Source organism: Oryctolagus cuniculus, chromosome 12 (genome assembly GCF_964237555.1).
Source record: "Oryctolagus cuniculus chromosome 12, mOryCun1.1, whole genome shotgun sequence".
NCBI lineage: Eukaryota > Metazoa > Chordata > Mammalia > Lagomorpha > Leporidae > Oryctolagus > Oryctolagus cuniculus.
The window spans coordinates 87,735,617-87,757,552 of NC_091443.1; the positions used below are offsets into that span (position 1 = coordinate 87,735,617).

General features: G+C 45.1%; 1 protein-coding gene across 6 annotated transcripts in view; it reads left to right on the forward strand.

Moving 5' to 3' along the window:
• The window catches only part of ZNF609 (zinc finger protein 609), a 228,710-nt gene that overhangs the window by 194,051 nt on the left and 12,723 nt on the right, over nt 1-21,936 (forward strand). For all 6 annotated transcript variants that reach the window (XM_051821859.2, XM_051821854.2, XM_051821856.2 and 3 more), the window contains one exon: nt 21,193-21,280. In XM_051821859.2, the coding sequence (XP_051677819.2) occupies nt 21,193-21,280 (88 nt within the window). The remainder of the gene's footprint in view (nt 1-21,192; nt 21,281-21,936) is intronic.

Genomic DNA, 21,936 nt, shown 5'->3' on the forward strand with positions numbered 1-21,936 from the left:
TACTGGGGTTTTCATTTTTCTATGATTTTAATTTGTTAGCAATGTCCAGAATTTCACACTTGCCTACACTGGGAGCCAAAGAGCTATAAAGTTGATAGCAGAGCCATCAAGTTGCTAATGAGTCATAAATTACCTCTTATTCTTTTAAATGTTGAAGGAAACTTGAGTTATGGAGGACAATATGGTTGCTTCAGCACCATCTAGAGGAAAGTCTAGAAATACATAAATACTGTTTCACAACTTCATTTAAATACAGACTCACATCCTTCCTATCCTTTTTAGAACAATGTCATGATCTGGCAAAGCATGGTTCTCTTGGCCGTTCAGCCAGACTCTGCTTTGTCCTTATCTGCTGCCTGATGGCACGTCCTCATTTTGCATTCTTACTCCACTGCACTGTAAGATACCTAGGGGTAATTGGGACCGTGTCTTTTTGTGTATCGCATAGCCCCTAACTGATGGGAATTCAGTAAGAGATATAGATATTGCAAACAACTTTTTACAGGTTAGATATACTATAGCAATATGGATAATGCTTAAAAATATACTGCAAAGTTAAAAAACATAATGAGATCCATAACACAATACTAAATAAGTCAATTAAAATATATGAAATCAAAGTAATATACATAATAAACATTTTATAAGAAATATGTGAAAAATGTATGCATTAAACATAAAGAATGGCTATAAGGGGGTAGACATTTGGCTTAGTGGTGAAGGTGCTACTTTGAGGGAGCCGGTATTGTGCAACACTGTCATCCCAACCTAGAGCACTAGGTGAGTCCTGGCTGCTCTCCTGATCAAGCCCTCCGCTAATGCACCTGACAAAGCAGCAGATGATGACCTGAGCACCTGGGCCCCTGCCACCCATGTGGGAAACCTGGATGCTTGGTGTTCCAGGCACCTGGCTTTGGCCTGGCTCAGCCCAGGGCATTGTGGCCATTTGGGGAGTGAATCATCAGATGGAAGATCTTTCTCTGTCACTCTGCCTTTCAAATAAATAATTGTTTATCAAAAAAAAAAAAAAAAAAAAAAGGAAGGATGCTGCTTTGAATGCCCCCCTCCCTTATCAGATGCCTGCATGTGCTCCCTGGTTCCGTTTCCAATTCCAGCTTGCTACTTACACGCCCAGGGAAACGGCAGGTGATGGCTCGAGTCCTTGAGTACCTGCTGTTCATGTGGAAGACCCAGACTGAGTTTTGAGCTCCTGGCTTCAGCCTGGCCAACCCTTGGCTATTGCAGGTATTGGGCTAGTGAAGCAGTAGATGGGAGATCCCTGTTTCTTTCTCTCTCTCTCTCTCTCTCTCTTTCCCTTTCAAATAAATAAAACTTTATAGAAAAGAATGGCTGGTGAGGGCAGGCTCATGAGAATTATCTAAAATGAGATAAGTAATTGATAACAAAAGGCAGCTGAAAACAAGACTCTTCATTCTTACCAGATTTAGAAAACAGCTTGGATGAGCAGCAGCTGTTGGGAGATGGTAAAAGAAGCAGCCTAGCACACAATCAGAAGTGTTGTTTTTTGTTTTTATTTGTGTGTGTGCATGTGTGTCTGTGTGTATTTTGTTTTGAAAGACACAGTCACAGAGGAGAGAAGGAAAGACAGAGATTTTCCATCTACTGATTCACTCCCCCAAATGATCACAGCGGCTGGCGCTAGGCCAGACCAAAGCCAGGAGCCTCAAATTCCATCTGGGTCTTCCACATGGGTGGTAGGGACCCAAAATTCTTGTCACATCTTCCACTGTTTTTCCAGGTACATTAGCAGGGATGTGGATCAGAAGTGGAGAAGCCAGGATTCAACTGGCACTCAAATGGGATGCCCGTGTTGTAGGCAGCAGCTTAACCTGCTGTGCCACAATGCTGGCCCCAGTCAGAAGTTTTTCTCTTATTTTCAGTTACTTATTTTAATGCATTAACCCACCAATCAGTGACAGTCAACAAACATTTTTTGTTCATCTTTAATTTTTATTTATTTGAAAGGCAAGGTGTCAGAGACAGAGAAAGATTTCCATCCATTGGTTCACTCCCCAATTCTTTCAACAGCTGAACCAGGCCAAAGCCAGGAACCCAAAGCTCAATCCAGATCTCCCATGTGACAGGGACCCAAGTATTTGAGCTATCACCTGTTGCCTTCCAGGGTGTGCGTTAGCATGAAGCTGGCACTGGAATCAGAGCCAAGACTCACCTAGGCACTCCAGCAGGGGATGCAGTTATCCCACGTGGCATCTTAACACTGCCCCAACATCAGCTACTAATTTCTCAAGGTCTTCCTGCCCTCTGATCCAGAGCCTCAACTCTCATCATCCCGTGGACTCACTCTTTCTTATGTGTATTAGGTTCATCCCAGATCCCTGTAAGATTTACAAAATCCTCTCTTCATTGACTTAGCACACTTCATGGCCACACCATAATACATAACATGGTTTGGTTTTTATAGTGTTTTTATGTGCATCCAGCCCCTTTCCCCAAATAGAATGAAACTCTATTCTGTTTTGAATCTCCCTTAGCACTGGGCTTAATGACAGATTATAATAATATATGAAAGCCATGTTTGAGGTTGATTAATCTGACAATGGCTTACTGGCTAGATTGACAGCATTAAAGGCTGGAGTTAGGACTTGGACTTTGTGATTGTCGGGAGGGAGAGGAAGACTCCTGTCCCTCAGATTTCAGAGGAAAAATGGTCATTGTAGCCCGCTCTTAGCCTTATGCTACAGAAAGCCAGCTCTGCGTCTTCCTTTTTCAGTCTATAATCCTCACTGATTATATCAAAGCTTCCTGCCTCCTTTACACATAATCTGTCTGGGATCCAGAATTCTTGTAACTTAGGAGAATTCCAGTTGGCAAATGGATCCCTAGAAGGCAGAACTGACAGCAGCAGTGGAACTGGCTAGTCCCCAGCTTTCTCCCAGCATAAAGATAGCAGCAGCGAGATGTATTGTGTTTGTGCAGGGACGGTCTGATGGTGTTGAGCAGAATCTTGGGATACTAAGAAGGAATGAAGAAGGCCAGTTGTGGAGCTGAAGACAGTCTTGTGGGTGTAATCTAGAGCAGGGAGGGTCTGTTCTAGGGTAGTATCAGTGAGAACATAATAGTAACACTAGTGATGGCCATTTATTATTTGTGTAAAAGCAGTGGGCTAAGTACTTTGGACACATTATTTCCTTGAATTCTCAGAGAAAGTCACTTAGGTATAGCTATTCCAATTTTAGGGATCAGGCAGTTAGGCAAAGGAAGGAAGGTTACTTCTTTTTTTTTTTTTTTTTTTTTTTTTTTTTTTTTTATAGGCAGAGTGGACAGTGAGAGAGAGAGACAGAGAGAGAAAGGTCTTCCTTTGCCGTTGGTTCACCCTCCAATGGCCGCCGCTGCAGCCGGCGCACCGCGCTGATCCGATGGCAGGAGCCAGGATCCAGGTGCTTTTCCTGGTCTCCCATGGGGTGCAGGGCCCAAGCACCTGGGCCATCCTCCACTGCACTCCCTGGCCATAGCAGAGAGCTGGCCTGGAAGAGGGGCAACCGGGACAGAATCCGGCGCCCCGACCGGGACTAGAACCCGGTGTGCCGGCGCCGCAAGGTGGAGGATTAGCCTATTGAGCCACGGCGCCGGCTCGGAAGGTTACTTCTGAAGCTCACACTACTGATACAGTGGAGCCAAGATGGCCAGCTCAATATCTCTGCATCTAAGACTCTCTTGAAGAAACAGTTAATGATATCTGGATACTGAAGGATAAAGGAAAAGACTGAGTCAGTGAAGTTTTAATCCTGAGTGGTAGAGAGAAGGCAAGTAAAGCATACATATGGGCGCCAGCTCATGTCCCATCTGTTCCTTTTTGATCCAGCTCTCTGCTATGCCTGGAAAAGCAGTGTAAAATGGTCCAGTGCTTGGGCCCCTGCACCCATGTGAGAGTTCCAGAAGAAGTTCCTGGATCGTGGCTTTGGATCAGCCCAGCTCCAGCCATTGTGGCCATTTGGGAAGTGAACTAGTAGATGGAAGACCTCTCTTTCTGTCTTTAACTCTGCCTCTCAAATAAATAAATAAATCTTTAAAAAAAAAGGGGGGGGAGTGGGTAGAAAGTATATATTTCTTGAAACAAGAGAGAGAGAGAGAGAAACTAACTGGCATTCTGACACGGATGCAGGTCGTCCCAAGTGGCAGCTTAATCCTCTATGCCACAACACCCACCCCGAAAGTGGCTTTTTTTTTTCTTTTGACAGGCAGAGTGGACAGTGAGAGAGAGAGAGAGACAGAGAGAAAGGTCTTCCTTTGCCGTTGGTTCACCCTCCAATGGCCGCCGCGGCCGGTGCACTGCGGCCGGCGCACCGCGCTGATCTGATGGCAGGAGCCAGGTGCTTCTCCTGGTCTCCCATGGGGTGCAGGGCCCAAGGACTTGGGCCATCCTCCACTGCACTCCCGGGCCACAGCAGAGAGCTGGCCTGGAAGAGGGGCAACCGGGACAGAATCCGGCGCCCTGACCGGGACTAGAACCCTGTGTGCTGGCACCACAAGGCGGAGGATTAGCCCAGTGAGCCGCGGCGCCGGCAAAACTGGCTTTTAATAAATATTTGCTACCAGCCCAGGAATGGATCTCAGTGCTTTTTACAGTATTATTAAGTCTGACAAGTAATAGACTCAGTAAATAAATTATTCTTTTTCCACACAAGACAGATACTGTTCCAGTTTATCAGTTGTTATATAACAAATTATCCTAAAACACATATTCTATAACAATAAATATTATCTCACATAGTTACTGTAGATCAGGAATTCACATGTGGCTTAGGTGGATGGTCTGTCTCAGGGTCTCTCCATCAGGTTGCTGTCAGTTGGCTGTGTTCATCTGAAAGCTTATTTGAGGCTAGAGGATCCTCTTCTAAGTTGGTTCACACACTGCTGTTGCCAGGAGGCCTCAATTCCTGGCCATATGGACCTCTCCACAGGGCTGCCTGAGTGTCCTCAAAACGTGGCAGCAGGCTTGTCCAAGGGAAAAACCAAGGAGAAACCCACAATAATGCCTTTTTTTAAAACGAACTCCTTGTATTTATTTATATTTTTTAAAGATTTATTTTTTATTTATTTGAGAGAGTTGCAGAGAGACGTAGAGCCAGAGAGAGAGAGAGAGAGAGAGAGAGAGAGAAAGAGAGAGTGAGTGAGTGCTGGTTCACTCCCCAGTTGACCGCAACTGCCAGAGCTGAGCTGATCCGAAGCCAGGAGCTGGGAGCTTCTTCCAGGTCTCTCATGTGGATGCAGGGGCCCAAGGACTTGGGCCATCCTCCACTACTTTCCCATGAGCATTAGCAGAGAGCTGGATAGGAAGTAGAGCAGCCAGGACTCAAACCAGCACCCATGTGGGATGCCGGCACTGCAGGCCGCGGCTTTAACCCGCTGCACCATGGTGCTAGCCTCAATAATACCTTTTGTTACTTGGTCTCAGAAGTCATGCACCATCACTTCTGCCACGTTTTGTTAGAAGCAAGTTGCTAATAGCAGTCCATACTCAAGGGGATGGGAACTAGGCCTCGCTTTTTTGAAGGGAGGAGTCTGAAAGCATTTATAAACATATTTTTAAACTACCACAGTCACACTGATACTCTGAATTGGATAAAGAGACACAGCTCATTAGAGAAAGACAGGGTTTCAGAGTGGTGCTTATCATGCCACTGGTATGCCTCCCTTCAAGTTTCATAATGCCTGCACTCTTTACTAAAAGAAACATTTTTAAAACATTAAAATACTTGGCCGGTGCCGCGGCTCACTAGGCTAATCCTCCACCTTGCGGCGCCGGCACACCAGGTTCTAGTCCCAGTTGGGGCGCCGGATTCTGTCCCGGTTGCCCCTCTTCCAGGCCAGCTCTCTGCTGTGGCCCGGGAGTGCAGTGGAGGATGGCCCAAGTCCTTGGGCCCTGCACCCCATGGGAGACCAGGAGAAGTACCTGGCTCCTGCCATCAGATCAGCGCGGTGCGCCGGCCGCAGCGCGCCGGCCGCGGCGGCCATTGGAGGGTGAACCAACGGCAAAGGAAGACCTTTCTCTCTGTGTCTCTCTCTCACTGTCCACTCTGCCTGTCAAAACAAAACAAAACATTAAAATACTGTTACTAAAACTAATAATTGATTTTGGTTTTGGATAATACATACATGTCGTGCCAAGTTCAAAAGGTAAAAGGTTTTGTTCAGAGAAATGAGAGTATGCCTTGGGTTTTACTAGTGTCTCTCTGGCTTCTGTTCTGTGAACAGGTTAGAAAAGGATACAGATGGAAGCAAATTGGAATTTATATTGCAGTAGTTCAGGAGCATGTGGAGTGTGGTAGTAGAGATATGGTCAAAATCTAGATGTATTTTGAAGGTGGAGCCAACAAGATTTGCAGAATGTCCGGTTTGGGACGTGAGAGTCGGGGAAGAGGCAAGTTAAATTCCAAAGTTTTTTTATCTGAGCAACTGGAAGGATGGATATCTTATTACCTAAGCCAGGGAAAAATTACAGCAGGTTGTTTTCGAGAGAAGCAGCTGGGTATCAGGAGCTCAGTTTTGGGTCATTGAAGTTTGAGATCTCTGTTTAGACATCAAATGGAAATGTCAGGTTTGCAAGTAGATGTGTGACTCTGGAGTTGGGGAGAAATACTTGGGGGAAAGGTAGACGTTTGAGTCACCAGCCGCATGTGTGGCAACAGCAAAAGACACTGAGAAGTAACTAGAAACGGGAAGAAAACTCCACAGGTGTGGTGTCCTGGAACCAAATGAAGGAGTTGTTTCAGGAAGCCTAAGGCTGCACATTAAGGTACCTGCTCCCTGAGAGGAGGTGTACACCAGCAGAGAAGGTGAAACAGAGGGGCCTGGCTGTAAGATGCACTCTGCGTTGTTACGCTTGGATCCGTCTCCATGTCTTGAGTGTCCTCTGAAGCAAAGCAGTGCTGCTTCGGGTGGGGTTTGTCTTGGCGTCGTCCTTGTCCTGGCAGCCGAGCGAGCCTGACCACAGCCCACATGAGCGTGTAAGTCAGACTGACTTACTCCTCTGCTGATACTGATTGTCTCTGGAGGGGGCAATGTCAGTACTCTAACACTTAATCAGGCTTAATGAGATTATGTCCATCAGACTCTTGATAAATATGAAAATAACCACCAAGTGAGACACAAAGCACTGTTCATTACTACTGTGGTATTTTTAGCAGTGTTATCATCTTCAGACATGCTGAGCCTTTCTTATTTTGTAAATACCAGGGAAAATATTAAGCTTTTTTAAAAAAAAATTCATTTATTTATTTGAAAAGTAAGTAGAGTTACAGAGAAAGAGAGACAGAGATAGAGTGTTATCTTCCATCCTCAGGTTCACTCCCAGAATGCCACAACAGCCAGGGCTGAGCCAGGGCTGGGTCAGGCCAAATCCAGAAGCTTCTTCCAGGTCTCCCACGTGAGTACAGGGGCCCAAGCACTAGGGCCACCCTCCACTGCTTTCCCATGAGCATTAGCAGGGAGCTGAATAGGAAGTGGAGCAGCCAGGACTCAAATCAGCGCCCTTGTGGGATGCCAGCACCACAGGCAGCGACTTTATCCACCCCAAATATTAAGCTTTCTAAGATGACCAGTTTTTTTTTTTTTTTTTTTCTCTTCAGTCTATTTGCTGCCCTAAAGCTAGCCCCTAGTAGAGAAACTAGGTCTGTTGATTGATATTTTTTGCTTTTCCTTCCTGTCCTTTTATTCTTCCAGCTGTCTCAACTCGGAACCTTGTAGGAAGCATGTTACACATTTTACTTCAGCAAAATGTGTTTCCTTTGACATTTAAACAATCCTCAGTTTTGTCTTTCCATATTAGGATTTTTTCTCTTCCCCTCTTGCATTAACAGCACTCTGTCTGACCTGTCTTCTCTTCAGCTCATTCATTATTGCTAAGGTTTGCAGATTATACCAGAGAAAGAAGCCAGATTTATAAACATGTGTTCCCACCCAGCTGTTTCAAGAATAGGGTAACATTCATCTTCAGATTGTATGCCTGCTCTCTCTAATCTACCCTGATAAATGAAGTGCCCATCTCTTAAGTCCTACCTTGTCTGTGAACAAATGGACCCTTTGCTACTTAAATTGGTAATGCAGGGAGCAAGCATTTAGCCTAGCAGTTAAGAGCACACATCCAACATCAGAGTGCCAGGGTTGTATTCCCAGCTGTGGCTCCTGAGTCCAGCTTCCCACAAATGCAGACTCTGGGAAGCAGCAGATACTGGCTCAAGTAATTGGGTCACTGCTGCCCTCATGGGAGACCTGCATTGTGTTCCCAGTTCCCAGCTCTTGCCCTGGCCCAGGCTCAGCCAGTGTAGACATTTGGAGGAGTGAACTAGTAAATAGGAACTCTTCTCTCTCCCCCTCTCCCTCTCTCTGAAATAATTTAATAAATTTTTTGTTTTCATCTTATTTGAATGACCAAGAGAGGTTTTGCATCCAACTAGGTACATTCTCCAAATGCCCACAATAGACTGGGCTGGACCAGGTCAAAGCCTCCAGGAACCTGGAATCCACTCCAGATCTCTCACATAGGTGCCAAGGCCCCAGGTACTTGAGCCATCATCTGCTGCCTCCCAGGGTATGCATTAGAAGAAAGCTGGTGCTGGTGCTGTGGCATAGCAGGTAAAGCCGCTGCCTGCAGTGCCAGCATCCCATATGGGCACCGGTTTGAGTCCTGGCTGCTCCACTTCCAACCAGCTCCCTGCTAATGCACCTGAGAAATCAGCAGAGAATGGCCCAAGTCCTTGGGCCCCTGCACCCATGTGGGAGACCCAGAAGCAACTCCTGGCTCCTAGCTTCAGATCGGCCCAGCTCCGGCCATTGTGGCCATTTGCGGAGTGAGCCAGAGGATAGAAGATATCTCTCTCTCTCTCTCTCTCTCTGCCTTTCAAATAAATAAATAAAAATATATTTTTAAAAAGAAGAAGAGGAGGAAGCTGGCTCAGAAGCAGAAGAGTAGGCATTCCAATATGAGATGCATGTGTCCCAATACCCTCCTTCAGATGAAAAAAAAAATGATTTATTTGATACTGCAAGAATTGGAGTAGCCACCAGTGGAGGGAGATAGTCACTTGAGTTCACTTCGCTGATAGCCAGAGACAATTTAGCCTAATTATCTCTTAGGAAGGTAATGCCATTTTCATTTCCTTAAGGTTGCTAGCACCCTGAAAAGGATAAGAATCCTGCTCTTCTCTCCCTCTGGGTACTCTCCTGCAGTTCTTTATGTGTCTTTTATCTAAGGTGAAAGTAAAGGGACCTTCTAGGGAAATTGTGTGAAAAGAGTTAGAGAATCCATTAGAGATAGCTGTGTATGCCTTACAGTCTGAAAGACCTGAACTCTAATTATGAGACCTACAGTAAATTACTTACCATTTCTGAACTTCCATGTCCTCATTTGCAAAGTAGCTTTAACAGTCTTCATATGACAGAATTTTGGGGAGGATTATGCTTCCTGTCTCCATAGCCTACCTTGCTCAAAGAGTGATTAAATCTGTAAACATTTGATAATATGAAAACACCTAGTATATAATAGATGATTCATAAATGTTTGAATCAGAATCCAGCTAACTAAAGCAAAGCTTTTTCCTGCCCTAATTTCATTAGAATGAGACTTTCTGGTAGGATAATCCCCCCCCCCCCCCCGTAAATCCCTTGTCTGATTTCATTTTGTGATAGAACATTGTATTTTAATACCAAAGAGAACAAAGGTTGAATCAGGTCATATTTGAAGTCATGCCCAAGAGTGCTGGGCCCAAGTCCTGGTACTCTAGTTTCATCTAAGCACTCCTGAAAGCCCACTATGGACCAGCTATCTAATTTAACAATCTTATGGCTTGTTTCTGATTTTTCTTCTTCTTCTTCTTTTCTTTTCTTTTCTTTTCTTTTTTTTTTTTTTTTTTTTTTTTTTGATTATTATCTACTTGAAAGGCAGAACAATAGAGGGATGGGGATGGGGATGGGTAGGAGGTTTTCCATCCTCTGTTTCACTTCCCAGATGGCCACAACAGCCAGGGATGGACCAAGCTGAAACCAGGAGATAGGAACTCCATCCATCCTAGTCTCCCACTTGGATGGCAGAGGTCCAAGTACTTGAGCTATCTTCTGCTGCCTTCCCAAGCACATTAGCCAGAAGCTGGATCAGAAGCAGAGTAGCCAGGACTCAAACCAGCACTTTGAATGAATGCTGCCTTACAAGTGGTAGTTTGCTTCACAATACCAGCCCCTATTTCTATTTTATTATATCTTTTTTTTTTTTTTTGTAAAGATTTATTTATTTGAAAGACAGAGTTACAGGGAGAGGAGAGAGAGAGAGAGAGAGACTTTCCATCTGCTGGTTCACTCTGCAAATGGCCACAACAGCCAGGGCTGAAGCCAGGAGCCAGGAACTTCATCCAGGTCTCCCACGAGGGTGCAGAGCCCCAAGAACTTGGGCCATCTTCCACTGCTTTCCCAGGTGCATTAGCAGGGAGCTGGATCAGAAAGGAGCAACTGGGACTTGAACTGGCACTCATATGGGATACTGTCATTGCAGGCGGCAGCTTAATTTGCTATGCCACAACACTGGCCCTTCCTTGTTTCTATTTTAATCTATATTCTTAATTAAAACTCCGAGATTCATAGAGGCTAAATGACTTGTCCAAAGTTACACTCTAACAGAACAAGGATTTGGACTAAGATTTCCAAATCCAAGTCCATTTATCTTTAGACAGTATTCTATGTCAATGAAGAAAATTAATATAGTGGTACAGATAGGCCCTGGGAGTGCTAAATCAAATAGTATTTTTTTAGTGTGTGACCAAAGACAAATAAAAGGTTAATAATACATTCCCCAGACTTATACTGCTTATTTTTTATTATGTTTTTAAAGATTTTATTTATTTATTTACTTATTTATTTGAGAGGTAGAGTTACAGACAGTGAGAGGGAGAGACAGAGAGTCTTCAATCTGCTGGTTCACGCTCTAAATGGCTGTAACGGCCATAACTGAGCCAATCCAAAACCAGGAGCCAGGAGCTTCTTCTAGGTCTCCCATGCGGTGCACGGTCCCAAACGCTTGGGCCATCTTCCACTGCTTTCCCAGGCCATAGCAGAGAGCTGAATTGGAAGAGGAGCAGCTGGGACTTGAACCAGTGCCCATATGGGATGCTGGCGTGGAGGCGGAAAATTAACCTACTGCGACATAGCTTCGGCCCCCTATTTATTTATTTATTTTTTTAATTTATTTCAACAGAGTTATAGACAGAGAGACAAAGAGAAAGGTCTTCCTTCCATTGATTCACTCCCCAAATGGCCGCTACGCCAGCACTGCACCAATCCGAAGCCAGGAGCCAGGTGCTTCTTCCTGGTCTCCCATGCGGGTGCAGGGCCCAAGCACTTGGGCCATCCTCCACTGCCCTCACAGGCCCCAGCAGAGAGCTGGACTGGAAGAGGAGCAACCGGGACCATGGGATGGGATGCTGGCGCCATAGGCAGAGGACCAACCAAAGTGAGCCACGGTGCCGGCCCCTGGCCCCCTATTTTTAAGAATATATTTATTTATTTACTTGAAAGCCAGAGTTAGAGGGAGACACAGAGATCTTTTATCCACTAGTTTACTCCCCAAGTGGCTGCAAAAGCAGTCTGACATGCTGATCTGGGAACAAAGAATAGTGGCTGAGAGATGGATGAGTTTCTAAGTGATAGAGACTAACAAATGCCCCATGAGGATATTGAAAACGTGAAGCCTGGGAAGCGAGATGCTAACCCTAAACCAGCCTCATGTAAAGAGCCTTTTTAAAGTTAATTGAGGGGTGGAAATTTGGCACAACAATTGTGACGATTAGGATATAATTTGTGGGACACCATCTGGGATGCCTGCATCCCACATCAGAGTACTTTGTGGGAGCCCTAGCTACTCCGCTTCTAATGCAGCTTCCTGCTAATGCACACCCTGGGAGGCAGCAGATGATGGCCCAAGTAGTTGGGTCCCTGCCATCCACATGGAAGACCTGGATGGGGTTCCTGGCTCCTGGCTTCATACTGGCCCAGCACCAGCCATTGCAGGCATCTGGGGAGTAAACCAGAGGATGAAAGATCTCTTACCCTCTTCCTCAGTCACTCTGCCTTGCAAAAAAAAAAAAAAAAAAAAAAAAATTCCTATTTTCAGATTTTATGGTTATCTACATTGTAAGTGAGTTCTGTTGCTCCTCCGCGGGCTCACGGGAGACCGACACTGGACCGGACGCTGTTGTTTAAGCGAATGACTCTGCGTTGTGCGCTCAAGTCCGCTCCTGTGCTAACCGCATTCTAACAGCATTCCACTTGGTGTGTGTCCGCATTCTTGTTATTCTTTTGGCGCGTGGCGTGAGATGTCTGCAGCGCCTCGCGGCGCATAAGCAAACCCCCGCCCCCTTGCTTCTATCTCGCCTTTATAGTCCTCTCCCACCAATCCGTACTCTGCTGCCCACGTGCTGAGCACACTGTTCTCCTCCAATCAGAGGTTGGATCAGGAATCAGCTAATTGACGAAGCAGCTGTGTAAGATTTGTTTACTCCCTCTCAGCGCCATACTGTGGGAGATCAGGCGCATAGAGTTAGTCTCAATAGTCTCAGTAGTCTGGTCTAGTCTCGATAGTCTCAGTACTTACTTCGCCATGTTGTGGGAGATGGGCCCTGCTCCCCACAAGTTCAACTAGATCAATAAAATACAAAATAAATTTAAAAAATCATTTGTATGTCTATTATACGCAAGCTTTAAACACATGGACATGGCCGGCGCAGTGGCTCACTAGGCTAATCCTCCGCCTGTGGCGCCGGTACCCTGGGTTCTAGTCCCAGTTGGGGCACCAGATTCTGTCCCCGGTTGCTTCTCTTCCAGTCCAGCTCTCTGCTGTGGCCCGGGAGTACAGTGGAGGATGGCCCAAGTCCTTGGGCCCTGCACCTACATGGGAGACCAGGAAGAAGCACCTGGCTCCTGGCTTCGAATCGGTGCAGCACACCGGCCGTAGCAGCCATTGGTGGGGTGAACCAATGGGAGGAAGACCTTTCTCTCTGTCTCTCTCACTAACTCTGCCTGTCAAGAAAAAATAATAAATATTATAAACACATGGACACTAAAATTAAAAATACAGTAACATTTATAATTGCCCTCCCAAAAATGAAATACTTAAGTATAAATATAACAGAACATCTACAGGATTTGTAAGCTAATAAAAGAAATCAAAGATCTAAGAGCCCATGTTGTGGTGTAGCAGGTAAAAGCTGCCACCTGCGATGCTGGCATCGCATATGAGTGCTGGTTCATGCATGTTCCAGTTGCTCTACTTCCAATCCAGCTCCCTGCTTAATGGCCTGGGAAAGCAGCAGAAGATGGTCCAAGTGCCTAGGCTCCTGTCACCCATGTGGGAGACCCAGATGATGCTCCTGGCTCCTGGCTTTGGCCTGGCCCAACCTTGCCATTGTGGCCATCTGAGAAGTGAACCAGTAGATAGAAAATCAATCTCTCTCTCTTTCTCTCTCTATATGTATATGTATTTATGTGTATATTTCATATATTTTATATATATCAAATACATACATAAATCTTTTTTTAAAAAAAGAAGTTTGAGATCTAGATAAATGCAGAAATATGCTATAATCACAAATTGGAGGACCCAACATAGTGAAGGTGTCAGCTTTCCCCAAATTCGTATATTGGCTTAATGGAATTTCTATCAAAATTGCAGCAAGGTATTTTATGAATGTAGACAAGATTATTCTAAAATGTATATGAAAAGGCAAAGAAAAAAAACCTGAAAAACTAAAACAGATTTTGAAAAAGCAGAATAAATGATAGAATCAAGACTACTCAATGTCAATACTTCCTATGTAGCTGCAGTAATCACGACTGTGGTGCTGGTGGCAGTAGTCACATAGATGATGAGACAGAGCAGAGAACCCAGAAATAGACCCACATAAATGTGCCCTATTGAATTTTGGCAAATGTACAACAGCAGTTCTTTGGGTGAGTTCTTGTTCTAATCCTCTGGAACAAGCAGAAATCAAATCTCATACAAAAACCAACTCAGAATGGATCAAAGTTAAACAGGGGCCGGCGCTCACTAGGCTAATCCTCCGCCTTGCGGCGCCGGCACACTGGGTTCTAGTCCCGGTCAGGGCACCGGATTCTGTCCCGGTTGCCCCTCTTCCAGGCCAGCTCTCTGCTGTGGCCAGGGAGTGCAGTGGAGGATGGCCCAAGTCCTTGGGCCCTGCACCCCATGGGAGACCAGGCAGGAGAAGTACCTGGCTCCTGCCATCAGATCAGCGCGGTGCGCCGGCTGCAGCGCGGCGGCCATTGGAGGGTGAACCAACGGCAAAGGAAGACCTTTCTCTCTGTCGTCTCTCTCTCTCACTGTCCACTCTGCCTGTCAAAAAAAAAAAAAAAAGTTGAACAGAAAACTTTTTAGAAAAAAGTATAGAAGAAAATCTTTAGTATTTAGGGCTAGACGGAATTCATTTTTTAAAAAAGATTTATTTATTTATTTGAAAGTCAGAGTTAAGAGAGAGAAAAGGATAGGCAGAGAGAGACCCCAAAGACAGAATTCTTAAAGTTGACACCAAAAATACTATCCATAACATCAGAAACTGGTTAATTTGGGGGCCGGTGCTGTGGCAAAGCAGGTTAAAGCCCTGGCCTGAAGCACCAGCATCCCATGTGGGCATCAGTTCTAGTCTCAGCTGCTCCTCTTCTGATCCAGCTATCTGCTATGGCCTGGGATAGCAGAGGAAGATGTCCCAAGTCCTTGGGCCCCTGCACCCACATGGGAGACCCGAAGGAAGCTCCTGGCTTCAGATTGGTGCAGCTCTGGCCGTTGCAGCCATCTGGGAAGGAACCAGCGGATGGAAGACCTCTCTCTTTCTCTGCCTCTCTCTGTAACTCTGTCTTTCCAAGAAATAAAATAGATCTTTTAAAAAAAAGGAAAAAGAAACTGGTTAATTAGATTTCACCTAAAGTTAAGATACTCTGTGAAAACCCTGTTAAGGTGATGAAGATACAAGCTATGAAGTACGAAGAAAAATCCAGCAAAGCCTAGTGTCTATAATATATAAAGAACTCTCAAACTTCAGCAGTGCAAAACAAGAAAATCAAAAGACATGAACAGATAGGCTGCACAGATGGCAAATAAGTACATGAAAAGATATTTGTCATCACTAGCCATGAGGGAAATACAGATTTAAACCAATTGAGGAATCACTGTACAACTATCAGAATGGCTAACACCAAACATGAACTGGCAAGAGTACAAAGAAACTAAATCTCTGATGCATTGTGATGAGAATGTGAAAGTGTGCAACAACTCTGGAAAACAGTTTCTTAAAAAACTGAACTTGCAACTTGAATAGGACCCAGCGATTGCACTGATAGGCATTTATGCCAGAGGGATGAAAACTTAAGTTTACACAAAAACCTGTATAAATACTCACATGTTCATAGCAGTTTTACTCATAATAGCCAAAAACTGGAAACTACCCAGATGTTCTCAACAGGTGAATGGTTTAAAAAAAAAAAAAAAAAAAAAACCTGTGCCACATCCAACCATAGAATGTTGCTCAGAAATAAAAAGGAATGATTTTCCAGAGAATGACACTGATGGAAAAAAAAGCCAGTCCTACAGTTATATTTTTTGTGTGATCTTATTTATATATCATTCTTGAGATGACAGAATTAGAAAAATAGAGACCATATTAGTGGCTGCCAGGAGCTAATGAGGGGGTGAGGTGGGAAGTGGTAGAAATGGTTTGTATCTTTACTGTATAAATGCCCATTTCCTGGTTAGGATATTGTTCTATAGCTTTGTAAAATGTTACATTTGCAGCAAACTGACTAAAGGGTGTTCAGGATTCTCTCATTTAAGATATTTATAAGTTTATTTATTTGAGAAATAGTTACAGAAGAGAGAGGGAGAAACAGAGTGAAAGGTCTTCCATCCGCTGGTTCACTCCCCAAATGGCTGCAATGGCTGGAGTTAGGCCAATCTGAAGCCAGGAGCTTCTTCCAGTTCTCCCATGCAGGTGCAGGAGCCTAAGCACTTGGGCCATCTTCAGCTTTCCCAGGCCATAAGCAGAGAGCTGGACTGGAAGAGGAGTAACTGGGACACGAACCAATGCCCATATAGGATTCTGGCACCACAGGTAGGGGCTTAGCTTACTATGCCACAGCACCGGCCCCTTAAATTATTTTTTAAAAAATCATCAGGATTTGAATGCATACTTACCGAAATTAATTTATTTTATAGTCAAAAAGACTATAATAAGTGTATTTAGAGTTCTTAAAGAACAAAAATGCCTATTAAAAATAAAATGGGGACAGGTATTTGATAAAGCTATTAAGATGCTGCCTGGGATGCCTACATCCCATATTGCAGTTTCTGGGTTCAAGTCTTGGCTCTGCTTCCAATTCCAGCTTCCTGCTAATGCACACCCTGGGAGGCAGCAGGTAGTGGTTCAAGTCGTTAGGTCCCTGCCACCTGCATGGAAGACCTAGACTGGGTTCTGGCTTTGGCCTAAATTCCTGGCTTTGGCCTGCCTGAAACAGCTACTATGAGTACTTAGAGACTGAACCAGCAGATGAAGTTTCTCTCAATTTCTCCCTTTCTCTGTCTCTCTGCCTTCCAAATACATTAAATATTTTAAAAATTGTTTCTTTCTTTCTTTCTTTCTTTTTTTTTTTTTTTTTTTTTTTTTTTTTTTTTTTTTGACAGGCAGAGTGGACAGTGAGAGAGAGAGAGAAAGGTCTTCCTTTTTTCCGTTGATTCACCCCTCAATGGCTACTGCGGCCAGTGCGCTGCTGCCGGTGCACCGCACCGATCCTAAGCCAGGAGCCAGGTTCTTCTCCTGGTCTCTCATGCGGGTGCAGGGCCCAAGGACTTGGGCCATCCTCCACTGCACTCCTGGGCCACAGCAGAGAGCTGGACTGGAAGAAGAGCAACCAGGACAGAATCCGGCGCCCCAACCGGGACTAGAACCGGGGGTGTTGGCGCGGCCACAGGCAGAGGATTAGCCTATTGAGCCGAGGCACCGGCTAAAATTGTTTCTTAAAAGTTGTAAAATGAAATTTAAACCACATTGCCAGAAACAAAATAAAGTCAAGTAGTTGTGAAAAATACTTTTAGAAGTGAAAAACAGTCATTATATATATATATATACACACACACACACATATATATATATATAATAGTAATAAAATTCTCAAAGCTTAAGGGGCAGGGCTAGTGTTATGATGTAGCAGGAGAAGCCAACACCTGTGGGCACTGGTTTGAGTCTTGGCTTCTCACAATCCAGCTCTCTGCTATTACTGGGAAAGCAGTAGAGGATGGCCCAAGTGCTTGGACCCCTGCACCAGTGTTGGAGACCTGGAGGAGGCTCCAGACTCCTGGCTTCAGGTCAGCCCAGACCCAGCCATTGCAGTCATCTGGGGAGTGAACCAATAGATAGAAGACTCTCTGTCTCTGTCTCTCTTTTTCTCCCTCTGCCTTTCTGTAACTCTGCCTTTTAAATTAATTAGTTAATTTTTTAAAAAATAAAAAAACTCGGCCGGCGCCGCGGCTCACTAGGCTAATCCTCCGCCTAGCAGCGCCGGCACACCGGGTTCTAGTCCCGGTTGGGGCGCCGGATTCTGTCCCGGTTGCCCCTCTTCCAGGCCAGCTCTCTGCTGTGGCCAGGGAGTGCAGTGGAGGATGGCCCAGGTCCTTGGGCCCTGCACCCCATGGGATGGGAGACCAGGAAAAGCACCTGGCTCCTGGCTCCTGCCATCGGATCAGCGCGGTGTGCCGGCCGCAGCGGCCATTAGAGGGTGAACCAACGGCAAAGGAAGACCTTTCTCTCTGTCTCTCTCTCTCTGTCCACTCTGCCTAAAAAAAAAAAAAAAAAAACTCAAGGGGCAGGTGTTACATTACAGCAAATTAAGCTGCCACTTGGGATATGTGCTTCAAGTCTTAGCTGCTCTGCTTCAGATCCAATTTTTTTTTTAATTTTTATTTATTTGAGAGGTAGAATTACAGACAGTGAGAGGGAGAGACAGAGAGAAAGATCTTCCTTCCGTTGGTTCACTCCCCAGGTGGCCGCAACGGCTGGAGCTGCGCCGATCTGGAGCCAGGAGCCAGGTGCTTCTTCCAGGTCTCCCATGCGGGTGCAGGGGTCCAAGCACTCGGGCCATCCTCCACTGCCTTCCCAGGCCACAGTGAAGAGCTGGTTTAGAAGAGGAGCAGCAGGGACTAGAACCGGCATCCATATGGGATGCTGGTGCTGCAGGCAGTGAACTAACCTACTGTTCCAAAGCACCGGCCCCAGATCCAATTTTGTGCTAATGTCCCTGGGAGGCAGCAGATAACGGCTCAACTGCTTGTATTCCGCCACCCGCATGGTAGACCCAGATGGAGATCCTGGCTCCTAACTGTGGCCTAAGCTAGCCCTGACTTTTACTGGCATTAGGGGAGTAAACCTCTGAATGGAAGATGTATTTCTGTCTCTCCCTGTCACTCTACTTTTCAAATTGGTTTAAAAATCTTTAAAAATTAAAAATTAGGGCCTGGCATCCCATATGGATGCTGGATCATGTCCTTTTGCTCCTCTTCTGATCCAGCTCTCTGCTTATAGCCTAGAAAAGCAGTAGAAGATGGCCCAAATGGTTGGGCCCCTGTACTTATATTGGAGACCTGGAAGAAGTTTCTGACTCCTGGCTTTGGATTGGCTCACCTCCGGCCATTGTGGCCATTTGGGGAATAAACCAGTGGATGGAAGACCTACCTACCTACCTACCTACCTTCCTTCCTTCCTTCCTTCCTTTCTTTTTCTCTCTCTCTGTCTATAACTGTACCTCTCAAATAAATTTAAAAAAAAATTCAATACCTTAGATATATTCTGAACTGCATGTAGTCAAAGAGAAAATTGTAAGTTAAGAGAATAAAGCACAGAAAGGAAAAATATTTGATAGATGAATTTAAATGTATGGATGGTTGGGTTGCATGTTGGGGCACAGTGAGTTAATCTGCCACTTGGGACACCCACACCCATATTGGGGTGCCAGGTTTGAGTTCCAGCTACTATACTTCTGATCCAACTTCCTGCTAATGAGCACACTGGGAGATAGCAGATGATGGCTCAAGTACTTGGGTCCCTGCCACCAACACAGGAGACATGGACAGGGTTCTGAGCTCCTAGCTTCAGCCTGGCCCAGCTCTGGCTATTGTGGGCATTTGGGGAGAAAACCAGCAGATAGATCTTTCTCCATCTCTCCTAGGACGCTTACAGACCATGCTGGAATGCCAGTTCAAGTCTCTTGCTTTGCGATCCAGCTTTCTGCGGACGTGCCTGAGAAGGCAGCAGATGATGACTTAAGTACTTGGATCACCAACACCCACACAGGAGACCTGGATGGTATTCCTGGCTCCTGGCTTTGGCCTAGCCTAGCCCTGGCTGGGGAATGAACCAGTGGATAGGCAATCTCTGTTTTACTCTGCCTTTCAAATAAGTAATAAACAAAATCTTTTTCTAAAAAAAGATTGTATTTATTTATTTGAGAGGTAGAGTTACAGAGAGAGGCAGAGAGAGAGAGTCTTCTGTCCGCTGGTTCACTCCCCAGATTGTTGCAGTGGCTGAAGCTGAACCGATCCGAAGCAGGAGCCAGGAGCTTCTTCCAGGTCTCCCATACAGGTATAAGGGCCCAGGCAATTGGGTGATCATCCACTGCTTTCCCAGGCCATAACAGAGAGCTGGATTGGAAGATTAGCAACAGGGACTAGAATCAGTGCCTGTATGGGATCCCAGTGCCACAGGTAAAGGCTTAGCCCACTGTACCACAGTGCCATCCCCAATAAAGTCTTAAAAAAATAAAATAACGACAACTGCACGAAGCATACATTTTCCTCTGTTAGATTGAGAAAGATAAAAAAGTTTTGAGGACCCTGTGTTGCCAAAGGGAAGTGGCAAGAGACATCCACAGAGTTTCATTCATGGACCTAGAGCTTAGTGCATCCTCTTTGGAACAATTTTTCAAAACTCCAAATACAAGTGTTCTGTAAAACTTTCCCTACAGAAAATTATCTTATAGACATATTCTTTCAGACAAGATCAAACATTTGTACAAGGTTGTTCATTGCACTTTATTTGTAATAGTAGAAGAATAAAGCATCCTAGGTGTCCATTCAGATGCAGCCAGAGAAAAGAAGGAAGCTGTCTGCATATTCACATAGAATGATCCAGAATATATGGGTTCATGAAAAAAATTAAATTACATAATATTGTGTGTATATTGCTAGCATTTAAGGAAGAATGTTTAAACATATATGCTTATATCTGCTAAAATATCTGTGGAAGTTTATTACATGTTTCTGAAGAAAGGGGGCCAGAAAAACAGTTGACAGGAGGAAAACTTCATTTTAAGTTTTTTGGGGAACTTTTTTACTACCTTTTGAATTTTGGAGTACAACTATATTACCTATTTAAAAGCATTTTGTAAAATAAAAAGCTGAACAGTAGTTCAAGAATACTCATGGCATCAGAAAATATGCACAAAATCATAATGTCCATCAGCAACAAATTGTGATCAAGCCATCCAGTGAAATACTTGAGCTCAGTTAAAATGAATGGATTGTGATTTTCATGCGAACATTTTTCTAATTAAGAAAATGAACCTTGGCCGGCACCGCAGCTCAATAGGCTAATCCTCTGCCTAGCGACCCCAGCACACCAGGTTCTAGTCCCGGTCGGGGCGCCGGATTCTGTCCCGGTTGCCCCTCTTCCAGGCCAGCTCTCTGCTGTGGCCAGGGAAGGCAGTGGAGGATGGCCCAAGTCCTTGGGCCCTGCACCCCATGGGAGACCAGAAGAGAAGCACCTGGCTCCTGCCTTTGGATCAGCGCGGTGTGCCGGCCGCAGCAGCCATTGGAGGGTGAACCAACGGCAAAGGAAGACCTTTCTCTCTGTCTCTCTCTCTCCCACTGTCCACTCTGCCTGTTTAAAAAAAAAAAAAAATGAACCTTAGACAATGAAGTCTTTACAATTATTGCGCATCCTAAGGATCCTGGTAGCCATGGAACTCCCCTGGCGCAATCCTGTTTGTCCCATTGGTACCAGAGCACCTCCTAAACCCTCCCGCAGGACTCAGAATTCCGCTCAAATGCAGAATACTCTTCCCAGTGGCCAGCAGATTTTGTCTTGTCTATATCTGTGCCATCTTGTGTTCCAGGGATGTTGGTGGTAAATGTGACATGGAGGAACAAGACCTATGTAGGTACCCTTCTTGACTGCACACGGCATGACTGGGCGCCCCCAAGGTAAGCTCTGAGCTGCTCTGTTTACGGAGTCTGAACTAGAGTCAGCGAGCCCTGTATCAGCATCCTGCTGCACTTTTACACTCGGCTTTTACAGGACAGTGCGCCTCAGAGACAAGGGAAGGCATATAGTTATCTATCATTCAAGAGCAATATGTAAATCGTGTGTCAGAGTGTTAGGGGTGGGGTGTGAGTTAGGGAATGGGGAGGAAATCCCATTTAAGGCTTTGTATCTGGAGCTGTTAAATGCTGGCTTCTTCCTGATGAAACATTGAGACCAAGACCATAACATCTCAACTATGAATGAACGAATATTCATTGATGTAGCTTTTTGACAATAGTAGCTATTTCTCACAAATTTAACTTCAAGAGCATTTTCCATTTATAAATTTTATTAGACCATATGATCTTCATATGGTCTTTTTTTTTAAAGATTTATTTATTTATTTTGAAAGAGTTACGGAGGGAGAGGGAGAAGGAGGGAGGGAGGGAGGGAGGGAGGGGGCTTCCATCCGCTGGTTTACTCCCCAGTTGGCCGCAACAGCTGGAGCTGCGCTGATCCAAAGCCAGGAGCCAGGAGCTTGCTCCAGGTCTCCCATGCGGGTGCAGGGGCCCAAGGACTTGGGCCATCTTCTACTGCTTTCCCAGGCCATAGCAGA